This window comes from Porites lutea, chromosome 4 (genome assembly GCF_958299795.1).
Source record: "Porites lutea chromosome 4, jaPorLute2.1, whole genome shotgun sequence".
NCBI lineage: Eukaryota > Metazoa > Cnidaria > Anthozoa > Scleractinia > Poritidae > Porites > Porites lutea.
In genome coordinates, this window is record NC_133204.1 from 7579979 (window position 1) to 7606561 (window position 26583).

Consider the following 26583-nt stretch of genomic DNA (forward strand, 5'->3'; position numbering starts at 1 on the left):
AGAAAAAGATGCACATACATCTTTTCATAACGCAATCAGTCATCTTTATGTTTGAACTTATATGCTTTTTTACTATGCTTGTGTGGGGGAGACGGGCCTTCATTCGCAGCTCTGGCTTAGTTTGTCCTGTTACCGGTCACCTGTGTTGATACAAAATCGTTTCAATAGAAGTTCAGTCAGTGAAGGTGTAAATAGTTTCACGTACTTGGCTGAAAGAACGAAGAATATTCACCCCAAATGTTTCCCTTGTTCATCTGCAAGCTATACTTGAAGTGATCAACATTTTTTGTGTGTGCAATTGTAGTGCTTGAGGCTCGGGCTTGAGGTCGTATCGAAACGACTTGAATCAAAACGACCGCGGTCAGACTTTCGATTCAGGTTCAGAGGCAAGAGGCGTTACTATGCACTTCCTCGCCCTATCACCCTGCGGAATATCTTGACGTAAGCTTCTCGGAAGTCCCGGATCCTCCAGCTATAAATCAGAAAGTTCATAGCGGAGTTTGATACTGCTAAAGTCCTTATCCACATAAATGCAGGGCCATGTACCTTTACAAGATGTTTGCCCGAAGCAAAAAATGTTATAATCAGCGGAAACCAACAGGCACTGAAGACAAGGATAACAATCGCCAAAGTGAAAGCGACCCGCCTCTCTACTTTGGAAGTGATCGCATCCGGTCTGGATTCTGTTCCTCTTAAGTATTTCCTTTTCCCTCTCTCTTTCATCAGAAATATGAAAATTGAAGCGTACGACACAGTGATGATGAGATAACTTAAAACGAATAAAACAAAGGCTAGAATTGATGTTTCGTCCACTACCCGAATGACCGTAAACAAAATGGCAATGCCCCAGACAACCACCAGCATGATTTTCAAACCATACGTCTTCATTATGTTGTTGTGTCGCAAAGGAAAGACAACTGCAAGGAAACGATCAACGCTGATAGCTGCAAGGTGTAAAATTGACGAGGTAAAAGACAGATTGCCGGTATTGTAGTAAGCAAGTTCCAGATTCGTTGGACACTCATGAGCGAATGCTAACTTGTCAATCATCGCCACAAGCAAGGGCGCGCAAGCCACAGTGACGATCAAATCAGCAACTGCTAAACTGAAAAGGAGGAAGTTGGAAATTTTACGAAGTCGGGGGATAGTGATAACTGCGATGCAGACAAGTACATTGCCAAAGGTACCCAACACGGCAGTCAGGGAATTTGTCGACATCAAAGCAATAGCGTGGACTGGTGAAAGATGACACTTGTTGGTAAGATTCATGTTGAACTCCTTAGAATTGTTTTTGGTCGTTCAGTTTAGCACTAGTATTGTAACTGAACGAAAGGCGATGCGAGGCCTGTGAGTCGATGCTGCCTAGAACATTCCACCCAAACTTTAATCGACCCAAAGAAGGAGCTATAAGTTACAATGCTGCACGTGATTGAATGGGTTGAACCGGGGAATGCCCCTGTAACGTCAGGTTAGGTAACTAATTAAAATTCCGGGATTACTTCCGCGAAGCAGCTCTGACTGAAACTTTAAAGTGAGAGATCATTTGATAGCTTAGCTATCAAGCACAGCTTCCTTCTAAGCTTGCCTGTGTAGCACGAGGCGCCAGTTTTGTTAAAACCCAAGCCTGCCACACACACTAAGAGTCCGGGCTGACAGCTTCAGCGCAAATGCGAGATAATGCCGAACTATAAAAAGAGGCGGAAAAAGCTCTAAACGTAAACATGTGACAGGAAAGTCATGTTCTAATAATAAAGGAAGTTGAACGCTTATCAAAGAATTGTTCCGCTTCACTTTAAGAATTACAAGCTGTCAGGACTTTCACTGCCCTGTTCGTTTTTCCTTCGTCGGGGGGGCGGGGGGGGAGGGTGCGGCTATACGTAGGCTAGTTGTATCGTAGATTAAGGGACCAGTTCGTTGAAAACCGGGTAAAATTTAAAAGGGACAAACTTAAAGGAAGGGGCACACACACCAACTTCACGCATGCGCGCAGCCATATCACCCGGGCAGTGGCAGCCATGGACAGCTGTTTCGCCCTTATTGGGGTTCACCAGCGTGGCATAGCCGTCGGACCTTTAAGAATGAAAATGAAATGTAAACTCAACGACAACAAAATAAAAACAATTCTAGTAGACTTTTATTTACACATGTACATTAACATTAATTTTCATGGAAAGCCCCTCAAATTCATAACCCTTGCGTTAGATCTGTTTGTACCAAAATATGGACTCTACCAAGTAAAAACATACAGAAACAGGAGCCCAAGACAATGGGCTCCTGACAGAAAACATTGGTTGAATTACATGGTTGGATTCATGACCGACGCCACAAAAAACAAAGCCAGTTTCATCGCGTATAACAATAACACATTATTACAACAAAATAATTTCATGAGTACAAAAAGGACTCTATCTGAACATATAAACCAACAAAAAAAAAACCAAATATAACAAATGTTTATATTATACTTTACAGTGAATCCCTTTTTCCACATCTCCAAGGAGCACAGTATGCACTCCTATTGTTCCTTCCATTTTCAAATATGTTTTGCGGAAGGGTATGCACTACAACCCGGTACGCCAAAACACCCCGTACCTCTCGTAAACACTCTCAGAAAATCCGCAAAATTTCCCTTTGTTTTATTCATTTTTGATCATTTGACGTGTTCCGGGTTTCAGTACATGCATTGCAGAATGTCCTGTGCCTCGAAAGACGGTTGAGTTAACCTACGACAAACCCAAATTCTAATAAATGTTTTTCTGTCTGGAAATATGCTTGTAACTCGATCTAATGAAATATCGTTCACCCTTTAATCCGAGATCAGTTATAAGAATAATACTCTAAAAATATATGGAAGGGTAAATACAATCAGGATCAAAATTTCACTTTCACATTCGCGGTAATCGGCCTTTTAGGAACCAGGCCCTGTGGCTGGTGGCATTTGTGATCATTTCACTCAACTCCAAAAATCGGCGCAATGTGCTGTTAGTGTTGGTAATATAAATAAAAAATAGTTTGAAGTACTTATAATATTCCTATGTAGCAATCATATTTATTTCATTTAATATTTTTCAACATCTACACTGAATTACCAAAATAGATTTTTCTGTCTATTGGGAACGATTATGATTGGAACGATTGGGAATGAACGACTATGATTTGATTCTAGAAAACTAGGATATTGCAGGTCGTTTGTGTCTTGGTTCTGTGTGGCCCGTGGATTGCCGACTGTCAGAGAATTGACCAAAATATTAACACGAACACTCAAAACTGGAGAAGGAAAAAAACGATGTTCAGGAAAGTCAAAAGCAAATAAAGATGGATGTGCAAAACTGGGAAAGTTTTCAAATAACAGATTGATTTCAGGCGAGAGTCATCTTTGTTTCTTCTGAGCTCACGATGATGTGAACAAGCCTTCTCAGTTTAAGTCTTAAGCCTTTAGACTCATAACGACGATTTGACCAAAAATATGGACAAAACTACTGCCCAAGAATAAAAACAGTCTTCTTCCCGATGACGTGCGTGGCTCTTTGCTTGAGTAAGCTGCGATCTGGTGGGCTTTCTTTCTTTTTTCTTTGGGAGACGAGGGGAGAAGGTGAAAAAAAAGCCTGATCGCTGGTTATTGTTTGAGCTCACTAAGAACAAACTGTGAAAGGTTTGAACCCAGGAGTCATTTCAAAAGTAGGTTGAGTTTGATCGTCCGGGTGAACATAGTCCTGAATAGGACTGTTGTTGTTGACAGTGACTGACGTTTCGACAGTAATTGGTGCGCACCAATTACTGACTACGAGTCTTAATAGCCAATAACATCACCGCTTAACTGACAGACGACCAATAACATCGCGACGTAACTGACCAGTCAGGTCAATAACCTTTAATACCATCAACTGACGTGATACAACTCACTTTGACTCTAAAGATGACTACAGCACAGGTTGTCGAAACCTCAGTCACTGTCAACAACAACAGTCCTATTCAGGACTATGTTCACCCTGACGATCAAACTCAGCCTACTTTTGTAAGAACAAACTCAAGGAAAGCCATCGAAAACGTCCTGTCTTTAAAACAAATCCTTCGTGAAACAACAAGGGCACATGGACTAACTTGGAGTTTCGAAAGGATATATTTCTGGTTAATTACCACTACACTTGGCCCGAACGTACGTCAAGGACATGAGTCCAGCTCCCAGAAAGACATTAATTATTATCATACATGTATTATGTTGAATTATGGTGAAGCTTCTTGCATAATCTCCTTTATTTCGTGGTAGAAGTAACGTTTTTGATCTGGGCTGCCACTTCCTTCTGTGTTGCCAGTGTCTGCGTGAATTTTTGTTCCGTGAGACTAACTGACGCGATTGTTTGGAAAAGAGATGCAACTGGGATGTCATCTGGTAGCTTAGAAAGAAACTGGCCAAGATGAATGAAATCCATACCCAACAAGTCCTCTAGGTAGAATTTTAATATCCCTAAAGAAAAAAACCCAATCAGTTGAAAGAAGTTTAAAAAGTAGTAAAAACTACGTGTAAAGACCTTAACATACAGTGGAGAGTAGCAGTGCTCAAATCAATCAATCAATCAATAGATAAATAAAATAGAATAAATAAATAGATATTAAATTACATATTATATTAATTCTTATTAATATGGCAAAATTATTTTTTACTCTTACTTTCTAATCAGTGGAGAAAATTCTGTACTGCCACCAATCAAATGAAACCTGTTTGGCAGAACTTCTGCACAGTGCAATAGTCCAGTTTCGAATTAAAAATTACCGCTGAATACAAACATTAACGACACAATCATACAGGGCTTGCCTCGACGTAAAGTAAAATATTCAGAAATTCCGGGAAGTAAGTGTTTGAAATTTGAATACACACAGTAGACAGGGTAATAAACAGGTCTTTTTCTTGCTGGAATTTGTTAATATATTACTTCAGATGGATCAGGCTAAGCCTGTAAAAAATGCATCTTCACTTCTTTAATTAAGCAGTCACAGCGAACTCGAAACTGGACTATTCATTTTTTATGATTCCACAACCAGGAATTAAAATTTTAAATTTGTTTTTGGTCACTATTAGCAGTGCTTAAGAGTGCAGGGTACTCACCAAGTGCAGCCCGGAATAGAAATGCTTCACCATCTCTACAAAACACATCCCATACTCGAGAGGCAGCATCCAGGGGTAATGACTTGCTAAACAACGTGAATGTCCTGCAAATTAACACGCATGAAGATATAAAGATTGATTTATACAAATATATGTAAAACATAAAATTGAAATATTCAGACCAACTTCTTAGAACAAATAATAAATTCAAATTTTAATCTAAAATGAACGTACATGTAGTAAGAAGGACCAGCTAGCTATTTACGAACGTGATAAAGCGGTTGAACTGGGGAAAACTGGAGAGTAATGGCAGAACTTGAACTTAGACTGACTTTTGAGTCTATGGACGCCAATGTAACAATTTGACCCTTTAGATGCACAGGTAAATGTACCTCCAATTCTAAAAAAGGGGTCATAATTAAGTAATCTGTTATTATAGTAATAATAAAGGATAAATGAAGCCCCTTTGAGCCAATAGTGACTAATATTGTATTATTTGCTAAAAGAAAGTAGACGTGATCTACAGAATTTTAAGATCAGCCTAAATAGCTGAAAACTACATGAAAAATTCAGGTATGAAAGGGTTTACACCCTGACCTTGGTGGTAATAGCATGCAGTGTCTTATTCATTTGAGCTCATCAAGCCTTACCAATCAATGAGATACATATCAGGCGTGAAGTTTTCTTCTATAAAATGCGTGTGAAGTCTGGGGACAAACTCTTCGAGGAAGATTTCAAAGGCAGCGAAGTATGCAATCATCTACAGAACAACAAGGAAAAAAAATTAAGTTGCTAATGGGGAAACAAAATGAAGGGTTAGTGTCAGTTGCCACCAAGCAGGCTGCGAGCAAATTTTCATGGCAATCAACGGATAAAAGAGCAGGCAGATTGAGAGACAGAGAGAGAGAGAGAGAGAGAGAGAGAGAGAGAGAGAGAGAGAGAGAGAGAGAGAGAGTTTATTGAAGGACACCTTAAAGTCCCGCCAGACACATTGAAGTTAAAATAACAACACACTCAATTTAACTATGACATTACCATGGGATGATCAACTCTGAAGAAAGCTAACTGGCAAGGTTTGTTGAGAAGATTTGCAAAACAAATAAATGCATCAGATGGATCCATATTCAACAACAACACTGCTGCAAGAAATGACATGCCTTGAACCTAAAAAAGAGAATAAGGAAAGAATAGTTAGGACTAAATAATTATTTTGAGCAGTCAATTGCCTCTTTACAAGCATAACACTGAATTAGGTATTAAACTGTACAAACAGTTCTCTATAAAGTAGTTTGACTTAGCCAGAATTTGAGTCAGCAAGGTAAACTTACTGAAAATTAAGTCACAGGAAAAGCGAAATAACTTCTAACCTAGTCAGAGAGCAGAGAAAAAATAAGGAGGAAGATCGGAAAGGGAGAAGGACCCCATCTCTGTTCTTCCCGCTCACATCTTTTTGTGCCCGGCCCACAATCAATATCTAAACACCTGGAACAAGCTAAATAACTTTGAGCTAGTGGAGAGATCGAGTTAAGGATTCTAAAATTAACCTATAACACAGAACAACTTACATAGCCAACATCAGGTCGATAGCAGGTGTAAGCTCCCAAAATGCTGTGAAGAACATCATGGAATGGACCACCCTAATACAAAATAACAATCTTATGTCACCTTGTCACTATTCATACATGTTGTTCATATTAAACACCAGTGACAACCTGAGACTAGCAGATCAAATGGAAAATATCAAAGTACACATGTAAAAGTTAGACATTATATCTTTTGTGTAGCCACTGTGCACATAGTACCTTTTTAAAAATATTTTTATTGCAAACTGTGCAGGCTTAACACTATAACTACGCTGGCATTCATTTTCGTTCCTTTTATTCTAATTATTAGTGTAGTAAAGCTAAGACAAAAGTTCTCAGTAAATGGGACGTTTGTTTTTTAAAGCTACACTACTTCGTAGTCGGCATTGCCTCCTCATGCATGATATTATTATTCCTTTGCCACGGTTTAATGTGGCAGAGATATACCGTAAAGGTCTTGAAGAGAAACAGCTAACATTTTCAAGGAGTGTTTGAAATGGCTGACTATAGTGTTGCAACTATAGATAAAGTCATAAATAGTGTGGTATTATCACTGATAGTTTTTATTGTTTTAAGCTGAGGAGACTTAAGATGAGAAGAAACTGAGCGGAAAATTTACCTCCTGGAAAATACAAAGTGAAGGGAACGTTCGTGACACATCCATCATGATAAGCTCAACTGTGTGAGCTTTGCTGACAACAGGGTGATCACTGGCTGGCAGCTCTGCGACAGTCTGAGTCTGGTTTTTCTTCTTGTTTAGCCTTGTTGTGAATAGCTTCTCATATGCATGAGATTGAAAGATGTCAAATAATTCTGCAACAGGAGAAGTGAAAACCTCAATTAGTAGTCAAAAGTCTCAGTTTATTTCACTACAAGAATTGAAATAACTTCAACACTTGAAACAACAATACATACAAGTATAATACACAACTATCATCTTTTGAGTGCATTGTAAAGGATGTTATTAAAGAAATTACTGCTTTAGAACAACCTGAAATTGATTTAGGCTAATTTTTAATACAATGGTAACATACCCTGAGTAATGTGCAGGTCATTTCCGATAGCAAGTTTCCAGACCTTTCCACGTACACTTGGAGGAAGACCTTGCCACCAAAGCTCTCTTGCCTTCTTTGAGTGCCGCCTATAAAATGAAAGAGGGTAAGGGAAAAAAATCACAACTACTCATTACTCTGCAATGCACTTTTGCCAAACAAAAATTATTTCTTTTCTGTTTTAGAGCAGTAACTGATCAAAATTCCCTCTGCATGTGCACATGTGTACATTTTTGTAAAGTTTCTCTGTTGTTCTCTGCAAAAACACTTGGATGATCAACAATATTATTTCAGGTCTTTATTAAACTTGGAGGACTACAAATTCACCTCTCCGACAATTCAGTCTACACTCATTTAAAACTAGTGTATCTAAGATTTCTGAGAAATACCTTAGCAACTTCTTTGAATTGAAACACACGATAGTACAAAAGAAAAAACAGTAAACAGCTTGTAAACAAAAGAATGAAAGAGAACTTACATAGTGTCAAAGTTGGGCAAAATCTCATTTGCCCATAAAGAGACTGCAGACACAATTCCATCCTCCTGTTTACACTTTTCTCTAAATTTCTGTTCCTGACGCTTCATGTCTCTTAATTCTATGACAGCAAAGAAATAACAAAAAAGAAAAGCTATTGAGTACATGAAACCAAGAAAAGAGACTAATTTTCACAACAAGATTTCACTTCAAAACACCTACACAATAATTTCTGGAACATTGAGCTTTGAGCATTGCCAAAAGAACAATATCCTCGAGTTCAATTATTCTTTATTCCAAAACAATGTTGATCACATAATCTAAAACTGTAATGATTTGTTTGCATTTTTTCCTACAACTACATAAGGAATGGACACTTCTATATGACAAACACCTTGCTAAGACAGACACCTAAAGTCAGGCTCTGCCTTTCTTTACATAAAAATTGTAAAAATAATTATGTTTTTATCTTTATTTGTCTCTCTACAAGACAGACACCCCTCTAAGACGAACACTTGGTACACTATACTGGCTCCAAAGGTGTCTGTCTTAGAGAGAGCTGACTGTAGTTTTATATTCACCCTTTTTCTTTGCCTCAGCCACCATTGCCTCATATTGTTTTCTGTGCTTTTTCTCCTCAGCTGCTGATTTAGCTGGGAGGTTGCTGCAATTGGGTATAACAGAAATAATCAGCAAAAACAACTATTTTAACCCAAGAGGACATTTTACTTAAAATAATTTTTGAGAAGGAAGCAATAGTTAGCACTTCTAAAGTGGCCCGGAGGCTCTGTCATTAAGGACTGTAACCCATAACAACTGTTACAGCTGTACAACTGAGCTCACTTGATGTAATACAATATATGTATTGTGTATGTATAACAATATTATTCCATGAGTACGCGGTTGATATGAGATGGCAGATAGCCAATAAGACCCTGTTGGCTGTAATCATCTCATATCCAACAAGCACATGTGGAATAATTGTTTTATTAAAAATCTCACAAAATATCGAGAATTCTTCCTGACTTTTTTTGTGAAAACAACCGATTTTCAACTTGTTTTTTATGTTGAGCAGAAGCATACAGTTACCATATTTGGAGAGCATGGTATAATGGCTCATATACCATGATGGCTAAGCCAATCAGAGCTCTAGAATTGCATTATCCAATGATTCAGTTTTTAATAATAATTATAGTATAAACATAAACTGAGTGATGATAGAAAGAGATTTCTACATTACATTGTATCACTGTGGTGATCCTCATTAGCTTGGGAAAGTTCTTGTCAGACCAACATAAAAGTAAATAATTTTTTTATTTAAAAAATTATTGTCTCCCTTACAGGGCTATGAATCCCAACTAAGAGTGGGAGACCAGCTGGCTAGAGACTTGAACTCAGGACCTCTGGTTTTCAAGCCCAGTGTTCTAACTTCTCAGCTACACATGAGACTTGGGTTTAAAAGAATGACATTGACAATTCTGCAATCTACTGTTAGTCAGAATTACAAGTTCATGTAAGCAGCCTGAAATTTAAGGATACATATTCACTTTTTCTCATGTTTGCTTCATACCTTGGCCTATTTTCGAAGATAAGGGCTGTAGTGGAGCTTCCAGTAGTAGGTTTCTTTCTCAAAGAAGGGAACTTGGGTTTGAAATTTGGAGCAGTTACAGATGGTTTGTCACCAAAAGACTTGCGCTTCACGTCTCCTACAAAAAACAATAAAAGCAATCTTTATAAATAAATATCATCATCAAACTCAACCACAAACCCAGTTATTAAAAGCCTAAACAAGGGGTTGATTTTCATTTACTTCAATCTCTACAAAGTACAAAGCATTTTTTGTACTAACCTAGAATCACAATTCTGGAATGGGCCTTAAGTTATGTCTAAGATGCTAACAATGGAATCAGAGTCAGAGACCAGTAATTGGAGTCATAACAACACTTATGACGTGGAGAAAAAGTTGTAATTGGATTCGCAAGTAGGGGTAAGATTTTCATAATCAGAGGCAGATGTACATGTAACCTGTGATTAGGCATTCTATTTTTTTTTTTTCAAGAAGAGAGGGAAAATGAACGCTTGATACACTTTTATCTTGAGCCGTCAAAAGGAACAGATCCTTTTTTATGTGTGATCTGACAAATAAAATAATGTATCATGCCCTCTTCCTGCCATGAGATTAAAACACAGAGGGAGCTAGGGAAGCTAGCTAAGGGAGGAGAAGGAGAATAAAACATATCATAGTACTCATTTCCAAATGTTTTGAGTGCTTTTGCTTGTGACTCCAGTCCAGTGATTACAACCAACCAACCAGAATACTATTCTCACTAGAGAATAACATTATCCAACTCGATCACCAGCGAAAACTAAATGTACACCTACGGCCTAAAGATTGTAGTGAGCTTTTCCAGAAGACAAAATAAATTTTTTTAAGCATTCTTACAAGTACATACATGTACCACAAGTAAATTAATTAAGTGCATCATAAAACTGTAAAGATACATGTAATTGATGGACAGTTTTAACCATCTAGGGTTACCTCTATCAAAAGAGGATGCCTGATAGTGAGGTTCACTACTGTTATCCCTGACGTCTTTCGCTGGAACCTTGCCAAATAACTTCCAGCCCTGAACAGGCTCCTTTTGAGATGATCTTGAAAACAGGCCTCTACAGACACAACCATGGAAGCACAAAATCATTATTAAAGTAACATACACTGTAAGTGAAATGAGGATAAGGTGCACTGTTCAACGCCTTTTCACAGTCTCCTAACATCAGATATAAGGACTTGTACATGCAACGTAGTTCTTCCTACATGTATATGTAATTAGGAAAAAATCCTATGCTGTGACCATTCAGATGAAGTTCTTTTTTCAGCGGTTCTTTGATAAGGGGGATTAAGGGGGGTGGGAGGGTTGAAGTCTCATCACGAGTTCACAAACAACAATTTTGTGTTTCATGAGTCACGAAACAAATATTTACGTTTTCACATTTCTCAAAAATAGAGGTCGTACCAAATGTCAAAAACATTATGTTAGTCCCATTTTGTAAAACAGAGTGCTTTGATTATATTTCTAGAGTTTTAAGAACCAATAAATTCCCAAGGGAAGCCAGCTGTAGGTGAGTCTGAGTGCACTGAAGTGTGAAGTTACATCAAAAGACTCAAAAGTGAAGTTCAATCAAGCCACCAGATACATTTGTACTAGTCAAGGTCATCTGGCCTAATAAAAGCTTGAATTTGTTCAATTGACCTTCAATGCAAGTGTACACAATCGAAGATTTTGGCAGTTCAGGTTTCAAGGAGACCACTTCAATCATGATTCACCCAACAGTTTTTCGGTACATCACAATAATTGTGTTGGCCATGATAATTATTCATAGCCACCAAAAATAGTTGATCACGGCATCACAAAAATAAGCTTGCCCCCCACCCCCAATCCCCCCTTGATGTGTTACCCAAGAGGGGTTCTAGGTTCTACATGGTTAAAGTTACAGGCGGATGATTGAGGATTTCTTTATTTTTGGATGCCTTAATTGAATCTGCAAAACTGAATTTCCCAATGCCATTTTTCTGGACTAGGTAGGTAGTGTCAGGGATGCCACCAAGGACTGGAGCCTGGGATTTCCTCTACATGTACTATGAGCATGAATCCCTCCTTCTTTCATGAGAGATATATACAAAGGAAAATAGAACCAAAAGAACTTCCCATCAGTTTAACAGATTCACAATTCTGCTATGCTGTAATTGCATATACATGCACCCAGCAACTTGAAATCTCAGTGACAGCTCTTGTTGTGATGGAGGGGAAAGAGTGACAAAATTTTTTCCCTTTCAGTTTCATTGTACAAGCTTAAATTCCTTTCTGAAATAATTTTACGGTATGTGTGTACCCTAAAAAAAGAAAGAAAGAGAGAAAGAAATAATAAAGCGAATACTTACTTCAGTTTACTTTGCTTTTGTGAACTACTGCCATCTACGTCAGTTCCAGTTTTTGCATTAGGGCTGGGTGCATAGGTGTTTGAGGATTTAGGAATCCATGCAGCAACTGATTCATCCAAAGAAAGTCTAGACATTTCTTCGTACAATTCAGGGCTAAATCGTGAGTTATTGAGTGGTATTTCTTCCAACTCATCATCTCTGACAGTGGAGCTAATTCCACTGTCTTCAGTACAACTAGTAACAGAAGAGCACGCACTAAATTCAACATCACTAATAGGCGAGTCAGACGATTGTCCGCCTTCCTTGTCTCGTTTGCCTTTAAGTGAATTTTCACCACCACTTGCCCATTTAACAAAGTTTTTATCAAGCAAATCGTCCGACGAGTTAGCTTTGCGAGCAACAAGTGGAAACACCTCATCGCTGTCAGACTCGAGAGAAGGATCCCTGCGATGATTTGAACCAAGAAGGTTTTCAGAAGAACCACTGGCTGACGAACTGTGTATCTTTTTTGCTGGGGGAAATTCATTAGAAACGCTGGATGGTTTCGAAAATTCCGGGGGTAACCCGGAAACACTGGTTAAGTTCTCATTAGTTTTCTCATGTGTCCCAATCATCGTATGATTTCCGTTAAATTCCTCTTCTCCAGAATTAATGTCCCGTGTTTTAACAAAGTCCTCTGGTATTGGCTTATCGGAGAAACTCGAAGCAGTTTTTGAAACATCAGAGCTCACAACTTGGGCGTCTGGAGTTTCCACATCATCTGATAAATTTGAGTTTGTTAGTAACGATTCATGGCAGTGAAGATCATTTGGAGGATCTTTTCTTTCCTCTGATTCACTGGCGTTTTCCTCCATTATTTTCGAGACAACCTCATAATTCTTTGCGGAGCTCAACATCGTTGAAATATTCCTATCGTGAGTTGCGGAACACGCCGGAGTAAAATTCGACGGCTCGATCCTAAAATTTATCGGAAATTCTATTTGTTTTCCGTTTTGTTCTCCATAGCGTTTCTGGAAACAGTGACGGATGCTGTAAATCTATCCCTATATTAGAAATAGATCCCTTGCGTATAAAATGCAGAGAGACCTTATAGTAATTACCATGACGAGGTGTCACGATTCATCGCCCGCCATTTTGTTTACTCCACGCTCCAATATAACCCTCATCGAGTCCCATCATGCAAAGCTCTTCGAGAGGTTTCCGTCCTTTTCGGAAATCCTCGTTGGGTTGTCGATAGTAAGTCGGGAAAAAATGGCGGGTTGATCGAATCGAAACTGCGAATCACTGGTTTTTCAACAGCTGATAATGCAAGAAGATAGCCCAGGTAGACAAGATAAGCGGGTGAGAAATGAGCGTTACAATACGCCAACAAAGCCGAAGCGGCTATCGGTGTCAACTGCGCGGCACAAGGCCAAAGAATTCGCTGCTAAAAACGACAAGTCCACACGGGTCTTGGCAAAACAAGCTATATTAAAAGAACTAAATACTCAGTTGTTAGTCAAAGCTGAAGGAATTGCACCACAAAATCGAAAGCACGAAGAAAAAGCTAAGAATGATGCAGGTATGATCCAAGACATCCCATATGATTTAAGGCTAAAAATACACAAGGCTGAAATTTGGCGGGAAGTTTAAATCGTAAAAAGGGCCGGACTGCACGATACAGACGATACCGCTATTTCGAGAAAGGTTGTCGAAAACAATGTGCACGCAACAATCCCGAAAGGTAATATGGGATATGATCAGTACACTGTTCCCAATGACTGTAGCTGTTGAACCTACTTTTGTTGCTGTCCTTTATAGCACTCGCAAACATGTGCGTGTGGCCTCCCATGCCATTCTTTCAAATTTCTTTAAAGAACAGTGTACTCAAAACCACCCACAATACCTTCGGGATTGTCGCGTGCACTTTCTCCGAGCACCTTTCTCGAAATAGCTGTAAACAGAAGGGGGGCGTTGGGGTCTATAAAAAACCAAAAAACCGCTCTAAAAATGACCCAAAACAAAAAACGCATAAAAAACCATCAAAACCGAAGATTTACACAGCTTAATTTTCACAAAACCCTAGTCTAGATCTCAAACGTTGGTGATATGTGGAACATGCAGACTAAACTATATCACATCATCATTGTAGATGTTAATATCATCACAGTATCGGCACTATCTGTGGATGCTATGGTCGTAAAACTGGCACATCTGCCTAGGACCCTCTAGGAGAATTCACAAAGATCCTAGATTGAATAGCAAAAGTCAAGAGGACACTGGGGGAAATTTTGCATTTGCAAAAAGCTCTCCAGGTGTATAAAACCTCCAGAATCCCACATTGCAGTTTGACCTACGATGTAGATTGACTGTAAAATATAGAAACATATAAAGTAGCCACAAAGGAATCTAACCTGCACAGTTTGTTACTTTTTTGGTCTTTAGTGGGACCGTGCACGGACTCCCAGCGTGGTTTTTGTGGACATCAAAACCCACTACAAGCCGACTGAAACCTTTCAATATACACACTTTAACTCGTGCCACCCTCTGGGGGTAAAAAGAGGTTTCATTAAAGGCAAAGCAATAAGATTGCTTAGAACAAACTCTTTAAAAAAAAAAACATTTGAAGAGTGCCTTGTGAATGTTAAACAATGCCTCAAAGCCCGCAGGTATCCTAAACAAGATATAGAAAGGTTGTTGTCAGAGGTCAACTTTGACTCAAGACATTTGGTGCTAAAACAAAAGCAAAAAAGTAAAGAGAGACTTTTGCCTTTTGTTGGAACATATTACCCAGTGGTACAAAATCAGAAATTGGTGGCAAATCAATAGAATAATAATAAAAAATCAGCCTCTGCTGAAAACAATTTTAAAAGACTTCTGATCATATCCTACAAAGAGGTAAATCTCTAAAAGACATGCTTGTACGATCAGAAAATGTAACTTGCGAGTGCAGTTGATAATGCAACACAACCACAAAAACCACTTTGGGAGCCCCGCCCACAGGTCTGTCTTTGACTTCCCTCCAAAGTGGAAAAACCGAAAACCAAACCAGTCACCAAAATCCGAAAAACCACTTTATTTTTGGCAAAAAGCCGAAAAACAAGATGCTAAACAACAGAAAAAATGGAAACCGCAACAGACAACGAAACCGAAAAACCAACCTAAAAAATGGCCAAAACCGAAAATCCCAATGCCCCACTCTAAACACTGTATTTCTGTACCAAGTGAATATAACATAATAAACTTCAAACAACAGAACAAGACAATAGTGCGTATAATTTTATATTGTTTATCAAGCTTCACCCGTTTATAGGTTGATGGAGGAATAGCTGCTATCAGTAGACGTGATAAAGCCTCTCTATGTGTACCTGAGGATGCCCTTTTTGTCATGCATTTTTTTCATAAATGTATGAAATATTTTTTCTTTTTTTGGCAGAATACATTAACCAAAGGAAGGTAAAAGAAGAGAAAAGAAAACCTGCTAAATTCACATCAAAGATTCCAAGGTATTTCAGAGCTATTGCTATTTTTGCAATTATTACTATTGTTGGGCTTTTTACAGGCTTTTGCTATTCAAACTCAATCAGGGAGACAGCATGCTTGTGCATGGAAGGTACAATGGATCTTTCTGACATAGAGTTCAATGATGACCTGAAATTGCTGGTTTACAAAATTTCTCTGATGCTCAACTAAGGATTCAGGAATCAGTCATGAGGAAATGCTCAGGAGTGGCGAGATCTTCCTCAAGAGTAACTTGAATGACTTGAGGTTTAGGTCTTTAAATAAAGGCCTTTGTAAACTAGGGATAGCCAAAAAATGAAAAATACAGATAACAAGTAAATGGCCACATGTCCACAAGGTAGTTTTTCAAATGCCACGTGGATCAAATTGGTGTTTCAGGTGCAGATCCACACCAGTTTCTGCCAATTTAAGGAAACTGGTCCTATTTTTCCAATTGAAAAAAAAAACCTTTTAAAGTTGAAATCTGGAAAAAGGTTTAAACTTTTTCTTTTCAATTTCTGCGCATTAGACTTGCTATGAGATTTTAAGCTGGAACATCACTTGACACTGTGTAGTCCTTGTTTCATAGTCAGTAACTCGGAAACCCGGGAAAGAGGACTTAAGGGAGTTAAAATCCTAGAGATTTCCTGGGGGCATGCCCCCAGACCTCCCTGGAACCTTACTCCTTTGTTGCTCATTTATTTAGGAAATTGGTCAGTATTGATCCTAGATCCACTCCTGAGTTTGGAAATGTTGGTTTTTGAGGAGATGGTAAACCAGAGTGTCTGGAAAAACCTATGGAAATAAAGGCATGAACCAACAGCAAACTCAACTCACATACAGTCAACTCCCTTTATTGCAACCTTTATAGCAACCTGGAGTTAACGTGTCCTCATTAGTGAGAGTCTGTTATAGTGAGAGTTTGTTTTGCTGGGGATTTAACTCATATTATCAGGGTATCCCGTATAGTGGGTTGTCCAGTGTTCTTACCAGACCATGGTATTGCAGCATTGCTGCCCTTTTTTGGGAAATGCCACACTTTATTAGGACCTAAGGGTGCAAAGAAGGAAAAAAACGTATTATAAAGCGTATGTTATCATACAGACATAGGTACAGGTTTGTGTACACATACGTACATTTCCTTATAATATAAGCCAAAATTTAATTGGTTATGGTGTCTTTAGAAAACATCCATTATTTAATATCTAAGAAAGTACGAGGTATTTACCTTAACTGTGACCTGCGAAAATGTTGCGTTAACTGTATCTAAAAATTGTGACCCACTTTTCTCCCTCATGACCCCCTTTTACATGTAGCTTCTCGGTGGGTTCTGTGGACTGTAGTGTAGGAAATCCTGGTAAGAACACTGGTTGTCTGCAAGGCCAGAGTTGAATGTATCATGACTTTGATGCCTGGACCTGAACCCAGGGCACATTTGTGGGAGACAAGTGCTGTCATCACAGAGACACTCTAGCTGCAGAACTGTACCTCGTGACAAGTACACATGGGTGTGGGTGAGCAGTGAGGAATTAGGACAATAACCATCCTATGTCTCAAATGGACATGGGAATCCTGCTAAAAGTAACACAACTAAATTATTTTGCAATAACAAACTCAAAATTTCATTTTATGCAAAACTGCTTGATGTTCATTTTACAGGTCAAAATTAAATTCAGGTAAATTTTTTTTCAACCTAGGTTGGTTCTCAATTTCCATTGTCTCCTAGCCCTAACTCATGAATAAACAGGGTTAGGATACAAAGGAAACTGAGAATCAACCTACCTGTAACATACACATTGCTGAATTTGAAATCAGCTGGCTTTTCCTTCCAAATTGATCTCAAAAATATTTCAAATTTCAAAAATATTTCAATAGCATGTTGTTTTATTATTTTTAGGAGGATAGATAGGACCCATGCTACCGCAGCAGAGAAAAAGAGGGTCAAATTTCTTCCACAACAGCAGGAAAAACATCCTCATCCTGAAAGGGATGAAACTACTGAAAACAGGAAAAGGTATAAAACCTGACCTCAGTAGATCTTGCACTTTAATAGCCCACAGGCAGCCTAAGCTCAGTATGAGAGCTGAATCATTAATATGTGTGGTCTTATATTGCATAATCCTCAAATGGCCATGACCATAAAGGATTTGTATGGGAATTCAGGTCATACATTCAACCAATCATTGAAATAGTTAGGGTAACCTTTTGACATTGCCAAACAAAGACTCATGGGGTAATGGAATGCAAGTTGTCAACAGAAAGAGGTTGAGTTCTGGTTGCTTCATACATGCAACTCCACCATCTTTATACTGTTTAATTGAGGAAACAAACTACTGCTTGGCTTCACTCCCAGGGACGCGATTAGGTGGCTAGGGGAAAGTTGAACCTTTGCAGTTGGATTCTGTGGTGGAATTTTGTTTGCTTATTACTTATGTTGAGAAAATACAAATGTAGAATCCGATTTTAAAATGCACTTTTTTTATCTTGATAAATTATTTTTATGGTTCTAGATTTTTAGCTGAAAAGTACAGCTCATCATGGAGGAAGAAGACTTATGGGAGAGTGAGTCCTTCCACAGCCAGGTAAAAGAACATTATATATACTGTTGTTTTCTTTTTGCAAATCCTGAGCACCCTGGATTTTAGAGGTTCAGAAGGTTTGTTTTCTAATGGAAACAGCATTTCCCCTACTCCAGATACATGTTCTGTATGGTTGAAAATGATTTTGACAACTGTCTTTAGAAGTACAGTATGTAGTAATTTGTACTTTTTTATAGAATACATTATGAGAAAAAGCTAAAACAAAAAACATTAGAGGTGTGGCAGGATATTTGGTGGTCGGGGAGGAAAGGATGGAAGCTGAATGTCAGAGCTGATTATCATAACAGGTGGGATAAAAAGAAATGACGAATTATGTATTTTAGGTAATAATAATAATAATAATAATAATAATAATAATAATAATAATAATAATAATAATAATAATAATAATAATAATAATAATATTTATATTTATAGAGGGAGCCCAACTAGCCAAGGCGGTTTTCAGTGGGGCCCTCAGGTTCTAGGGTATAGGGTAACAATATTTAATTAGTGCTATTAGACTATTGTCTATTACTAGACTACTGTATACTTGTTGTAGGTAAATCAAGGCGCAGGTGAAACCAGAATTTTCTTTTTCTGTCACTGTTCTATGACTACTTTATTGGGGCTTGGAGACACAGGAAATTCTGAATCAAACTATGTTGTAGGTTTGAGTACTGGATTCCCCTCCCCTACCTAGGTTTGTTTGTTCCTTGTCAGTTTAGCAGCAGCATCCCCTTTTTATCTGCAAGCCTCTGTCAATCCTTTAAGTCCCAATACTGATCCACATAAAAATCTCCAGACTGATTGCCACACATTTCCTTAAAGAATAAGTTGAGAGAATTTGATAAAAGATCAGAGTAGGATCCCTTGTTTCATTTGTCCTACACTATTGTGTAAATTTTTAGGTATAGATTGTGGCAAAAGGCATGGAAGGCTTGGAGAGAGTACATCAGTTCTTGTAGAGCAAAGAAGGCAAGACATGAGATAGCTCATCATCAGGGTAAAAGAAAAACTACTGTGTTTCTTATAAAATCTTCCTGATATACACGTATGAGCATAACAATTTTAATTTTTAAGTTTACAGTAAATTGCAGTAATATATTTTGAGAGATCTGTTCAGTTGGTGAGAGGCTTTGTCTTTGATATTATCCTAAAGACCAGTCTTGCATCAGTGATGTTAGAGTTAATGCAGTTTCGGAGTATCAAAAGAGAGGTTACCGTACCCTTTTGTCAGTGAAGTCATTTTTACAATTTTATTAAATAATATTATAATAATAATAATGAACATCATCATCACCATCATAGTAATGTTAATTATAGTTTAAAAATTATAGCATGCAAAATATCTATGTAACTATAATCAAATGTGCGAATTTACATTTTGATTATTAAACTTCTAATAGTGGGCATTGTTATAATCTGCAAGTAAAACTCACTTTCAGTACAAGGTCTAAAATCTTAATTAATAAGATCGCACACTTATTTTCTTTCAAGAAATGTTTTTTTAACCGAAAGATCTAATGAATAAGCCCGGCTTTGTAAGAGCATAGTTACTTTAAAAATCTATATGTTTCTCTAAAGCTCATCATGCGTTACTGGCAAAGTGTTTGACAAGCTGGCGAGAGTACATTGGAATAAGGAGAAGAAAACAACGACAGGTTGATAAGGCGTTGAACTTTGCTGAGAAACAGCTTAAAAGGTATAGCGTTTTCCCCTTTCTTTTCTCTCTATTTCAATCAGCTTCGATTGCTCTTCTTTTCGAGCGATTTCTTATTTTTTTTTTGTCCGTAGATCTTTTTTTTTCAGTTCTATCCAGTAATTTTAAACGAGCAGCAACTCCAACAGAATATACATAGACTATATAGCATTCGGCCTCTGAGAGCATCTAGAGATTCCTTCCAACATGTGACACTAAAATGAGAGGGTCCTTAGCGTCTAGCCTGCGTGGCAGGCGCCGGTTAGCTTTTTTTGTTGTTGTTAAGGCCTCCTCTTCTTTATTTTGTCCTCTCGTATGTGTGCGTCCTCGAAATTTCTCCCATGTGACTGAAAAAAACCGGAGCCTGCTATGCAGGCTACTTAGTGTCCGGGAGCAATGAGACGCGGCTGTATTCGCAATTAGCAATTAAAGAGAAAAATCTCGATGCTAATAGTGTATGCTGCACTGTGCTGTTTCACCGACGACTGTATAATTTGTTAAACCTCTTAGACGAGCCTGGGAACATTGGCTGGCACAGTTAACATTTCAGCGGCACTTAAAATCCATGGATCTAGAAGCCCTTGAATTCTGGGCAGACAATTTGATGAACAAGGTATGTTTAACCTTAATATCATGAAAAGAGAAATTCTCAGATTTGTCTACAAATAACAGTATGTCACTTGTAAGATTCTTTGTCGAATTTCAACATCCTGCTTGAACTGTTCCAGGAATTGAGGTAGTAATGTAACGGGACCTTTGAAAAGGGAGGAGAATGGCGAGGGAACTGAGAAGACACTTCCGTTTTTCGCTTGCTCATCATTTTCCGCCATTACAGGGGCGTAGCCAGGATTTTTCAAAGGGGGGGTCACCATCCGGGGATCGCCGACTATACATGGTTTATACAGCTGCTCTCCCTCGTGTATCAGCGGCCTCAGTCGTATTATCGCGGCATTAAGGCCCATATTAACTAAAGACAAGAGCCGTTGACGAAAATACTTTACAAAAAAACAAATTTTTAAAAAGTGGGCTTTTCAACAATGGCTTTTACTGCCAAGATATTGCCATGGCGTTTTCGCAACCTGAATATTGTAGGTTGTTTGCTCAAAAGAAGGCCTACCAAGGGGGGGTCACGGGCACCCCAGGACCCCCCCTAGCTACGCCCCTGCATTAACCATCTTTTCTGTACTGTAAAACAACCGATGCTTCCTTCTTGAGTGAAGTCTAAAAGAGGCGAAAAGATTTAACTTATTTGAATTCGACAGAATGATCGCGGGTTTCTTCTCTTGGAAGCTGAGAAAGGCCAAAAACGATGTCAAAACAACAACGAAATAAAGAGATCATTGTGCGTATTAACATCAACTACAGAATCATTTTCGGACTCGCGCATCCTATGATTGTCTCTTGGGCCGTGAGCAGAGGAGGCGACGCATTTGGGCGTGGCTCGCTCTATCCTTCACAGATACTTTTTTTTATCACGCAGCCAAGTTAGAGATGTAGTGCTTTGAATTGCAATAAAGAGGCGTTTATCAGTGAAATGTGTGATTGGGCTAAATATCGACATAATGCGACGAAATCACCCTAAGCGATACACGAATGGGTGTTGTACCATGAATCTCCAGTTTATAGCCCAAAACTACAAGACAACAGGCATCCCTTTCCCTTTCACCTGAGAGTTCCTCCCGGAGGACTTGTTTGCAAGGCGAAACCCGGCGGGAAAATGTGAGCTTGGCGATAGATAATATGTCTCTAAGAACAACAGAATAGCCCCACAAAACTACCAGCTACGCGCACAAAAGGGTCTGATAAAATTTGAAAATTGATTGTTGTCTATGTCCGGATTAGAGCTCAACTGGTGGTTGGGTGTAATTCATGCAAGTGAAAAAAGGGTTATCATTAGACACGACGTAGTTTCCTCGATCCCCGTTACTAAAAACTGGGCCTGGAAACGACTATTGCTATTTTTGTGGTACCCAGTCTTTGCCGACGCATCACAGATGATTGGAAAAATCGTTCGACGTGGTTTTGTGTCTACGAAAGTTCAAACAGGTTTCTTTGCAGTAAGAAGAAGCTTCTTTCATTCCGTTAAAGCATCTATAAAGTATAAGGTAAGGGTTTTTTTAATTTTCTGATTTGAATGACGAGAATTTGGACTGCATAAATTGTTGTGCGATGCTATCGAGGTCATTGCATTTCATTTCGCTTGTAATACAGCGGTCCATTGTTACGCGATCCCAAATTTGCCCCACTGTCAGTTCCAGAAAGCTTATTTATTACACTGTCTAGTCACGTTATATCCTTTTTGACTTTCTTCATCAGCAAAACCTCCTTAGATATAAACCTAAAAAATCTGTTTATCAATGGAGAGCTGTTACATAACTTTCAGTTTGCATAACTCAGTGAAAAGTTAAATTTAATTTATTTCCACAATTTCTTTGATGATGAAACCTTGGTTCAGCTATTTTGTTGTTGCAAATCGTCTCTGAGATTTCTTATTCAGAGAATATTCAAATATTAGTAAACTTCATGCAAGTATGCACTGTAGCTACATGATTTTTTGTTCACTTGGGTGTATAGACCTTGTCACGGTTTTCGACGCCATCTTGACGAGTAGGCAAACGCGTGAGAAATTACAGTGTTTGTATAAGAATATAATGCCGAATAATTTCCGTAGAACGGCTGTTCTAAAAAAAATATCAATTGTAAACTAAAGCTACAAAGCAAAGGATTGCCCTAAAATATTTTGGAGGCGTACCTGTGCTTAAATTTCTCCAGAGGCTTGCTTTAGATTTTCCATATGTTTGTCTGTAATTTTCCCGGGACTTTCCTACAGACAAATGTATAGGAAATTTAAAAAGTGGTTGTAGGTCTTCTAGTGTATGTGACGCCCTCAACTTTTTTCAGTAGAATCCTAAGGAGTGAAGCTTTAGTTTACAAATCAATTTTTTTTTTTCAGAACAGCTGTTCCATGGAAATTATTCAAAATTAGATTCTCATACAAACACTGTAATTTCTCATGCGTTAGCCTACTCGTCAAGATGGCGTCGATAACCGTGACAAGGTCTTTTCGGATTGAGAGGCTCCCAACCTGCAAACAGGCAGGAATAAATGCAAAATGTGTGGTTCCAAAAAATATCCAGACCCCCACCACGGAGGGAATTGGAAATTCCCGGGGGGTGGGGGGGTCAGAGGCCCAGGAAATTCCAGAAGGGAGGGGGGGTTGGACCATAAAATCACTTTCCAGGGGGTCAATATCATTTCGTTTTCGACCTGAGTTCGAACATTGCTTCTTACCGACCTGGTAGATCATTTTTAGGACATAAATAACTTGAAATATATCACTTAAGATTTTTCCTTTGATCTTAACCAGGTTTCCTTTCTTCCAAAAGCCTTTTGGATGTAATTTCAAAGGAATTAGACCGACTACAACTCGTTTTATCGCATGCTCGTGTATTCGGCCGCCATTACTCGTTACCAGTCTCCCTCAAAACATCAACGCGTGCAACACATCACCTTGCATCAGTCAATCGATCAGTAGAGTGGCAATTTTTTCTCATGAAGCACAAGCTATACATTGTAACCATTTTCAAATGTAGAGTTTTTATTCTCCTTTTCATTTTCCCTTAATTTTGTGGTTGAAGGTGTGGCATGTTCATGATCGAATTCTTGCTGAAATGGTGTCGATTTCACCAAATTAATTAATTTTATACGGCCATCGCGCATCATGTCGCGTCAGTCGATCGAAAAACAGTAAATTGAACTTGGTTTCCCTTCAAGATGCAGGGGGTATTCATTGTTATCATTTCAGAATTCAGAGTTTTTATTCTTCTCTTTGTTTTGCATTAATTTTGTGGTTGTAAGTTTGACTTGTTCTACATTCCCGCACAAAATGGCGTTAATTCTATCAACATTACGCCCATGAAGACGAATAACAAATCGTAAGCTTGCCCTGATTAAGGTAAATTCACAAATATAACGGACTTCTTGACTTTCTCTTTTCATTTAAAGTAAGAGATGAGCAAAAATTGCAGATCAGGTTACTTTGTGGTGGTGTAGTGTGTTTTAATGTTGCGAGATCACTCAAATAAATGGAAACAGAAGCATACAAGCTTCTGATGGAAACCATTGCGTACTAACCATAAATGGCCTCATTCTTCTACTTTAATAGTCTTTCTTCGTGAATTTGAACTTTTCCAGAGGGGTTGGGGGGTCTTTGTCACACTTGTGGAAATTCCGAAGGGGTGGGGGGTCATCAGATCCCTGAAAAAATGGAAAGTCCAGGGAGGTGGGGGGGTCCTAAGTAAAATTCCCTCCGTGGTGGGGGTCTGGATATTTTCTGGAACTACACAATCTGTTTAGTAGTAACGTTTTTTGCTGCACTTGCCTTTGTTGTTGCTATAGCGCCCTTTAATCATTAACGTGACTCTTCCATTTTGGTTTTATGGCAATTCTTATGATCAAAGGCAGAAAAGTATTCACTTATGTTTTTGATTCAAAATCTGTGGAGACTAAACTAGGATATTTTTTTTCTAATTTACTCATCTGCTTGTAAGTGAGATAATGAATCTGATTCCAAAACTTTCTAGATTCACAACGTGTTGGGAAAAACCACCTCTAGTGAAAATGTAGCCTTTATATAAAATTTAAGGTTCTACACGTACATGTACCTCTGCCTACCTACTTTTGTTGACTTTGTTCAAAATTTATACATGTTATATCCTGAGAGTGCCAGTTGTAGAAAACCTGATCATAAATGCACCAGAAGTTTTCGAAGACACTTCAAAGAGTTCTGATTATGCCCTATACACACTTCTAAAATCAGATAATTCAGGAAAGTGTAATCATACACATGGACCTTTCCCTTCTGCCATTTATTCTTGTTTATTTTGTTTATGTATATTTCTTGGACATTTGCCAGTTAAGGCTATAATAGCTCAATTGGTCTGCAGGCATGAGCTGAGTTGAATTAGCAGCTTTAGAGGGGCGGGCATGAGACTCATACCTTAGGTGTGAGAGTTGTAGTACTTCCAAACACGTACACTTTATGTGTATATCTTTCAGTACATTGAGATTAACCATGTTTGCATTCATTCATTTATTTATGTGTACTCTATATAATATTTTCCCCTCAACAGGGCTAGCACCTCAAAAAGTTACATAATGTTATATCAAAAAATTACTTAAGTTTCATCAGATATATTAGAACTATTAAAAGAGATTATGAACCTTTTAAAGAGGTGTTATACTTATTCCGCTGAATCTTATCATTGCAGACAAGAGTCACCATGGAGACCAGAGCAGGCAAATCTGTAGTAATTTACCTGATGCGTAATGACCTGCGTGTTCATGACAATGAGTGTTTGTATTGGGCACAACAAAATGGAGATTATGTGATTCCTTTATTTTGCTTTGATAAAAACATCCTTGGTCACACTGCTCTGACTTGGCACTACAAATTTGCAAAGACAGCAACACACAGAGCCAAGTTCATTCTGGAGGGTGTAGCTGACTTAAGAGAGACATTAAGGAAACTTGGAAGTCACCTGATAGTTCGCAGTGGGCAGACAACAAAGGAGGCTGTTTCAGAAATAATCAGCTTATGTCACCAGGGAAATGAAGGAAATGTTTCACTTGTGTACCAGGGAGAGATCACTAAGGAAGAAACAGCTGTGGAAGCTGAATTGTTGGAGGTCTGTAAAAGAGAAAATGTCACTGTGAAGGCCTATTGGGGATTGACATTGTACCATTTGGAAGATCTGCCATTTGCGTCAGTGCGTTCTTTGCCTGACACGTACACAGAGTTTCGAAAAAATGTTGAAGCAAAATGCAGAGTGCGGCCCCTAATTCCAGTGCTAGATAGTCTAAAATCACTGCCAGAATTTTTAACAAATGATCATATTGGTAGTATTCCATCTTTGACAGAACTTGTAAAAGATAATTCAGCAGAAACAACAGATGCACGAACAGCTTTTCCGTTTTCTGGAGGAGAAACAGCAGCTCTTGGTAGGCTGAATCATTACCTCTGGGACTCAAACCTTGTTGACAGGTACAAAGAAACTCGCAATGGACTTATTGGTTCAGAATACTCAACAAAACTTAGCCCATGGCTGGCTGTGGGGGCTCTCTCTCCCCGCAAAGTGTTTGATTGTATTAAAAGGTATGAAACTGAGTGCACAGCCAATCAGTCAACTTACTGGGTCATCTTCGAGCTCATGTGGCGTGATTACTTTAAGTTTGTCAGTTTCAAGTATGGTGATTCCATCTTTTATTTGTCTGGTATAATGAAAAAAACAGGGTTACCATGGAAAAAGGACATGCCTGTGTTTGACCAATGGCGATATGGCCAGACTGGGGTGCCATTTGTTGATGCCAACATGAGAGAGCTGTTGCACACTGGCTGGATGTCTAATCGTGGTCGCCAGAATGTGGCCAGCTTTTTAGTGAAAGATCTTGGGCTTGATTGGCGTATGGGAGCTGAGTGGTTTGAGTCTCTTCTTGTAGATCATGATGTGTCAAGTAACTATGGCAACTGGAATTATTCAGCGGGTATTGGCAATGACCCACGTGAAAACCGGAAGTTCAACATGGTAAAGCAAGCACTTGATTACGATCCAGATGGAGATTTTGTGAGGCTGTGGGTTCCAGAGCTGGCTGGTGTGAAGGGAGCTAAG

General features: G+C 38.6%; 3 protein-coding genes across 3 annotated transcripts in view; 1 reads left to right on the forward strand and 2 right to left on the reverse strand.

Annotated features, from left to right (window-relative positions):
• Nucleotides 1-352: 352 nt before the first annotated feature.
• On the reverse strand, nucleotides 353-1354 carry LOC140935077 (adenosine receptor A2a-like). Its single transcript, XM_073384612.1, has one exon. It carries the CDS (start codon nucleotides 1267-1269, stop codon nucleotides 400-402), a length of 870 nt encoding a protein of 289 aa, XP_073240713.1. The 5' UTR covers nucleotides 1270-1354; the 3' UTR covers nucleotides 353-399.
• Nucleotides 1355-2309: 955 nt separating this feature from the next.
• On the reverse strand, nucleotides 2310-13292 carry LOC140935570 (TBC1 domain family member 12-like). Its single transcript, XM_073385133.1, has 12 exons — nucleotides 12155-13292; nucleotides 10754-10881; nucleotides 9785-9920; nucleotides 8796-8878; nucleotides 8218-8335; nucleotides 7722-7828; nucleotides 7307-7500; nucleotides 6670-6741; nucleotides 6140-6268; nucleotides 5755-5864; nucleotides 5105-5208; nucleotides 2310-4465 (listed from the first exon to the last, which is right to left on the reverse strand). The coding sequence occupies exons 1-12, from the start codon at nucleotides 13048-13050 to the stop codon at nucleotides 4254-4256; spliced, it is 2289 nt and encodes a 762-aa protein (XP_073241234.1). The 5' UTR covers nucleotides 13051-13292; the 3' UTR covers nucleotides 2310-4253.
• Nucleotides 13293-13325: 33 nt separating this feature from the next.
• The window catches only part of LOC140935571 (uncharacterized), a 43485-nt gene continuing 30227 nt past the window's right edge, over nucleotides 13326-26583 (forward strand). The window contains exons 1-8 of the mRNA XM_073385134.1: nucleotides 13326-13715; nucleotides 15570-15639; nucleotides 17532-17648; nucleotides 18145-18216; nucleotides 18411-18521; nucleotides 19125-19219; nucleotides 19801-19918; nucleotides 20426-20528. Coding sequence (XP_073241235.1) covers nucleotides 13460-13715; nucleotides 15570-15639; nucleotides 17532-17648; nucleotides 18145-18216; nucleotides 18411-18521; nucleotides 19125-19219; nucleotides 19801-19918; nucleotides 20426-20528 — 942 coding nt within the window. The 5' untranslated portion in view covers nucleotides 13326-13459. The remainder of the gene's footprint in view (nucleotides 13716-15569; nucleotides 15640-17531; nucleotides 17649-18144; nucleotides 18217-18410; nucleotides 18522-19124; nucleotides 19220-19800; nucleotides 19919-20425; nucleotides 20529-26583) is intronic.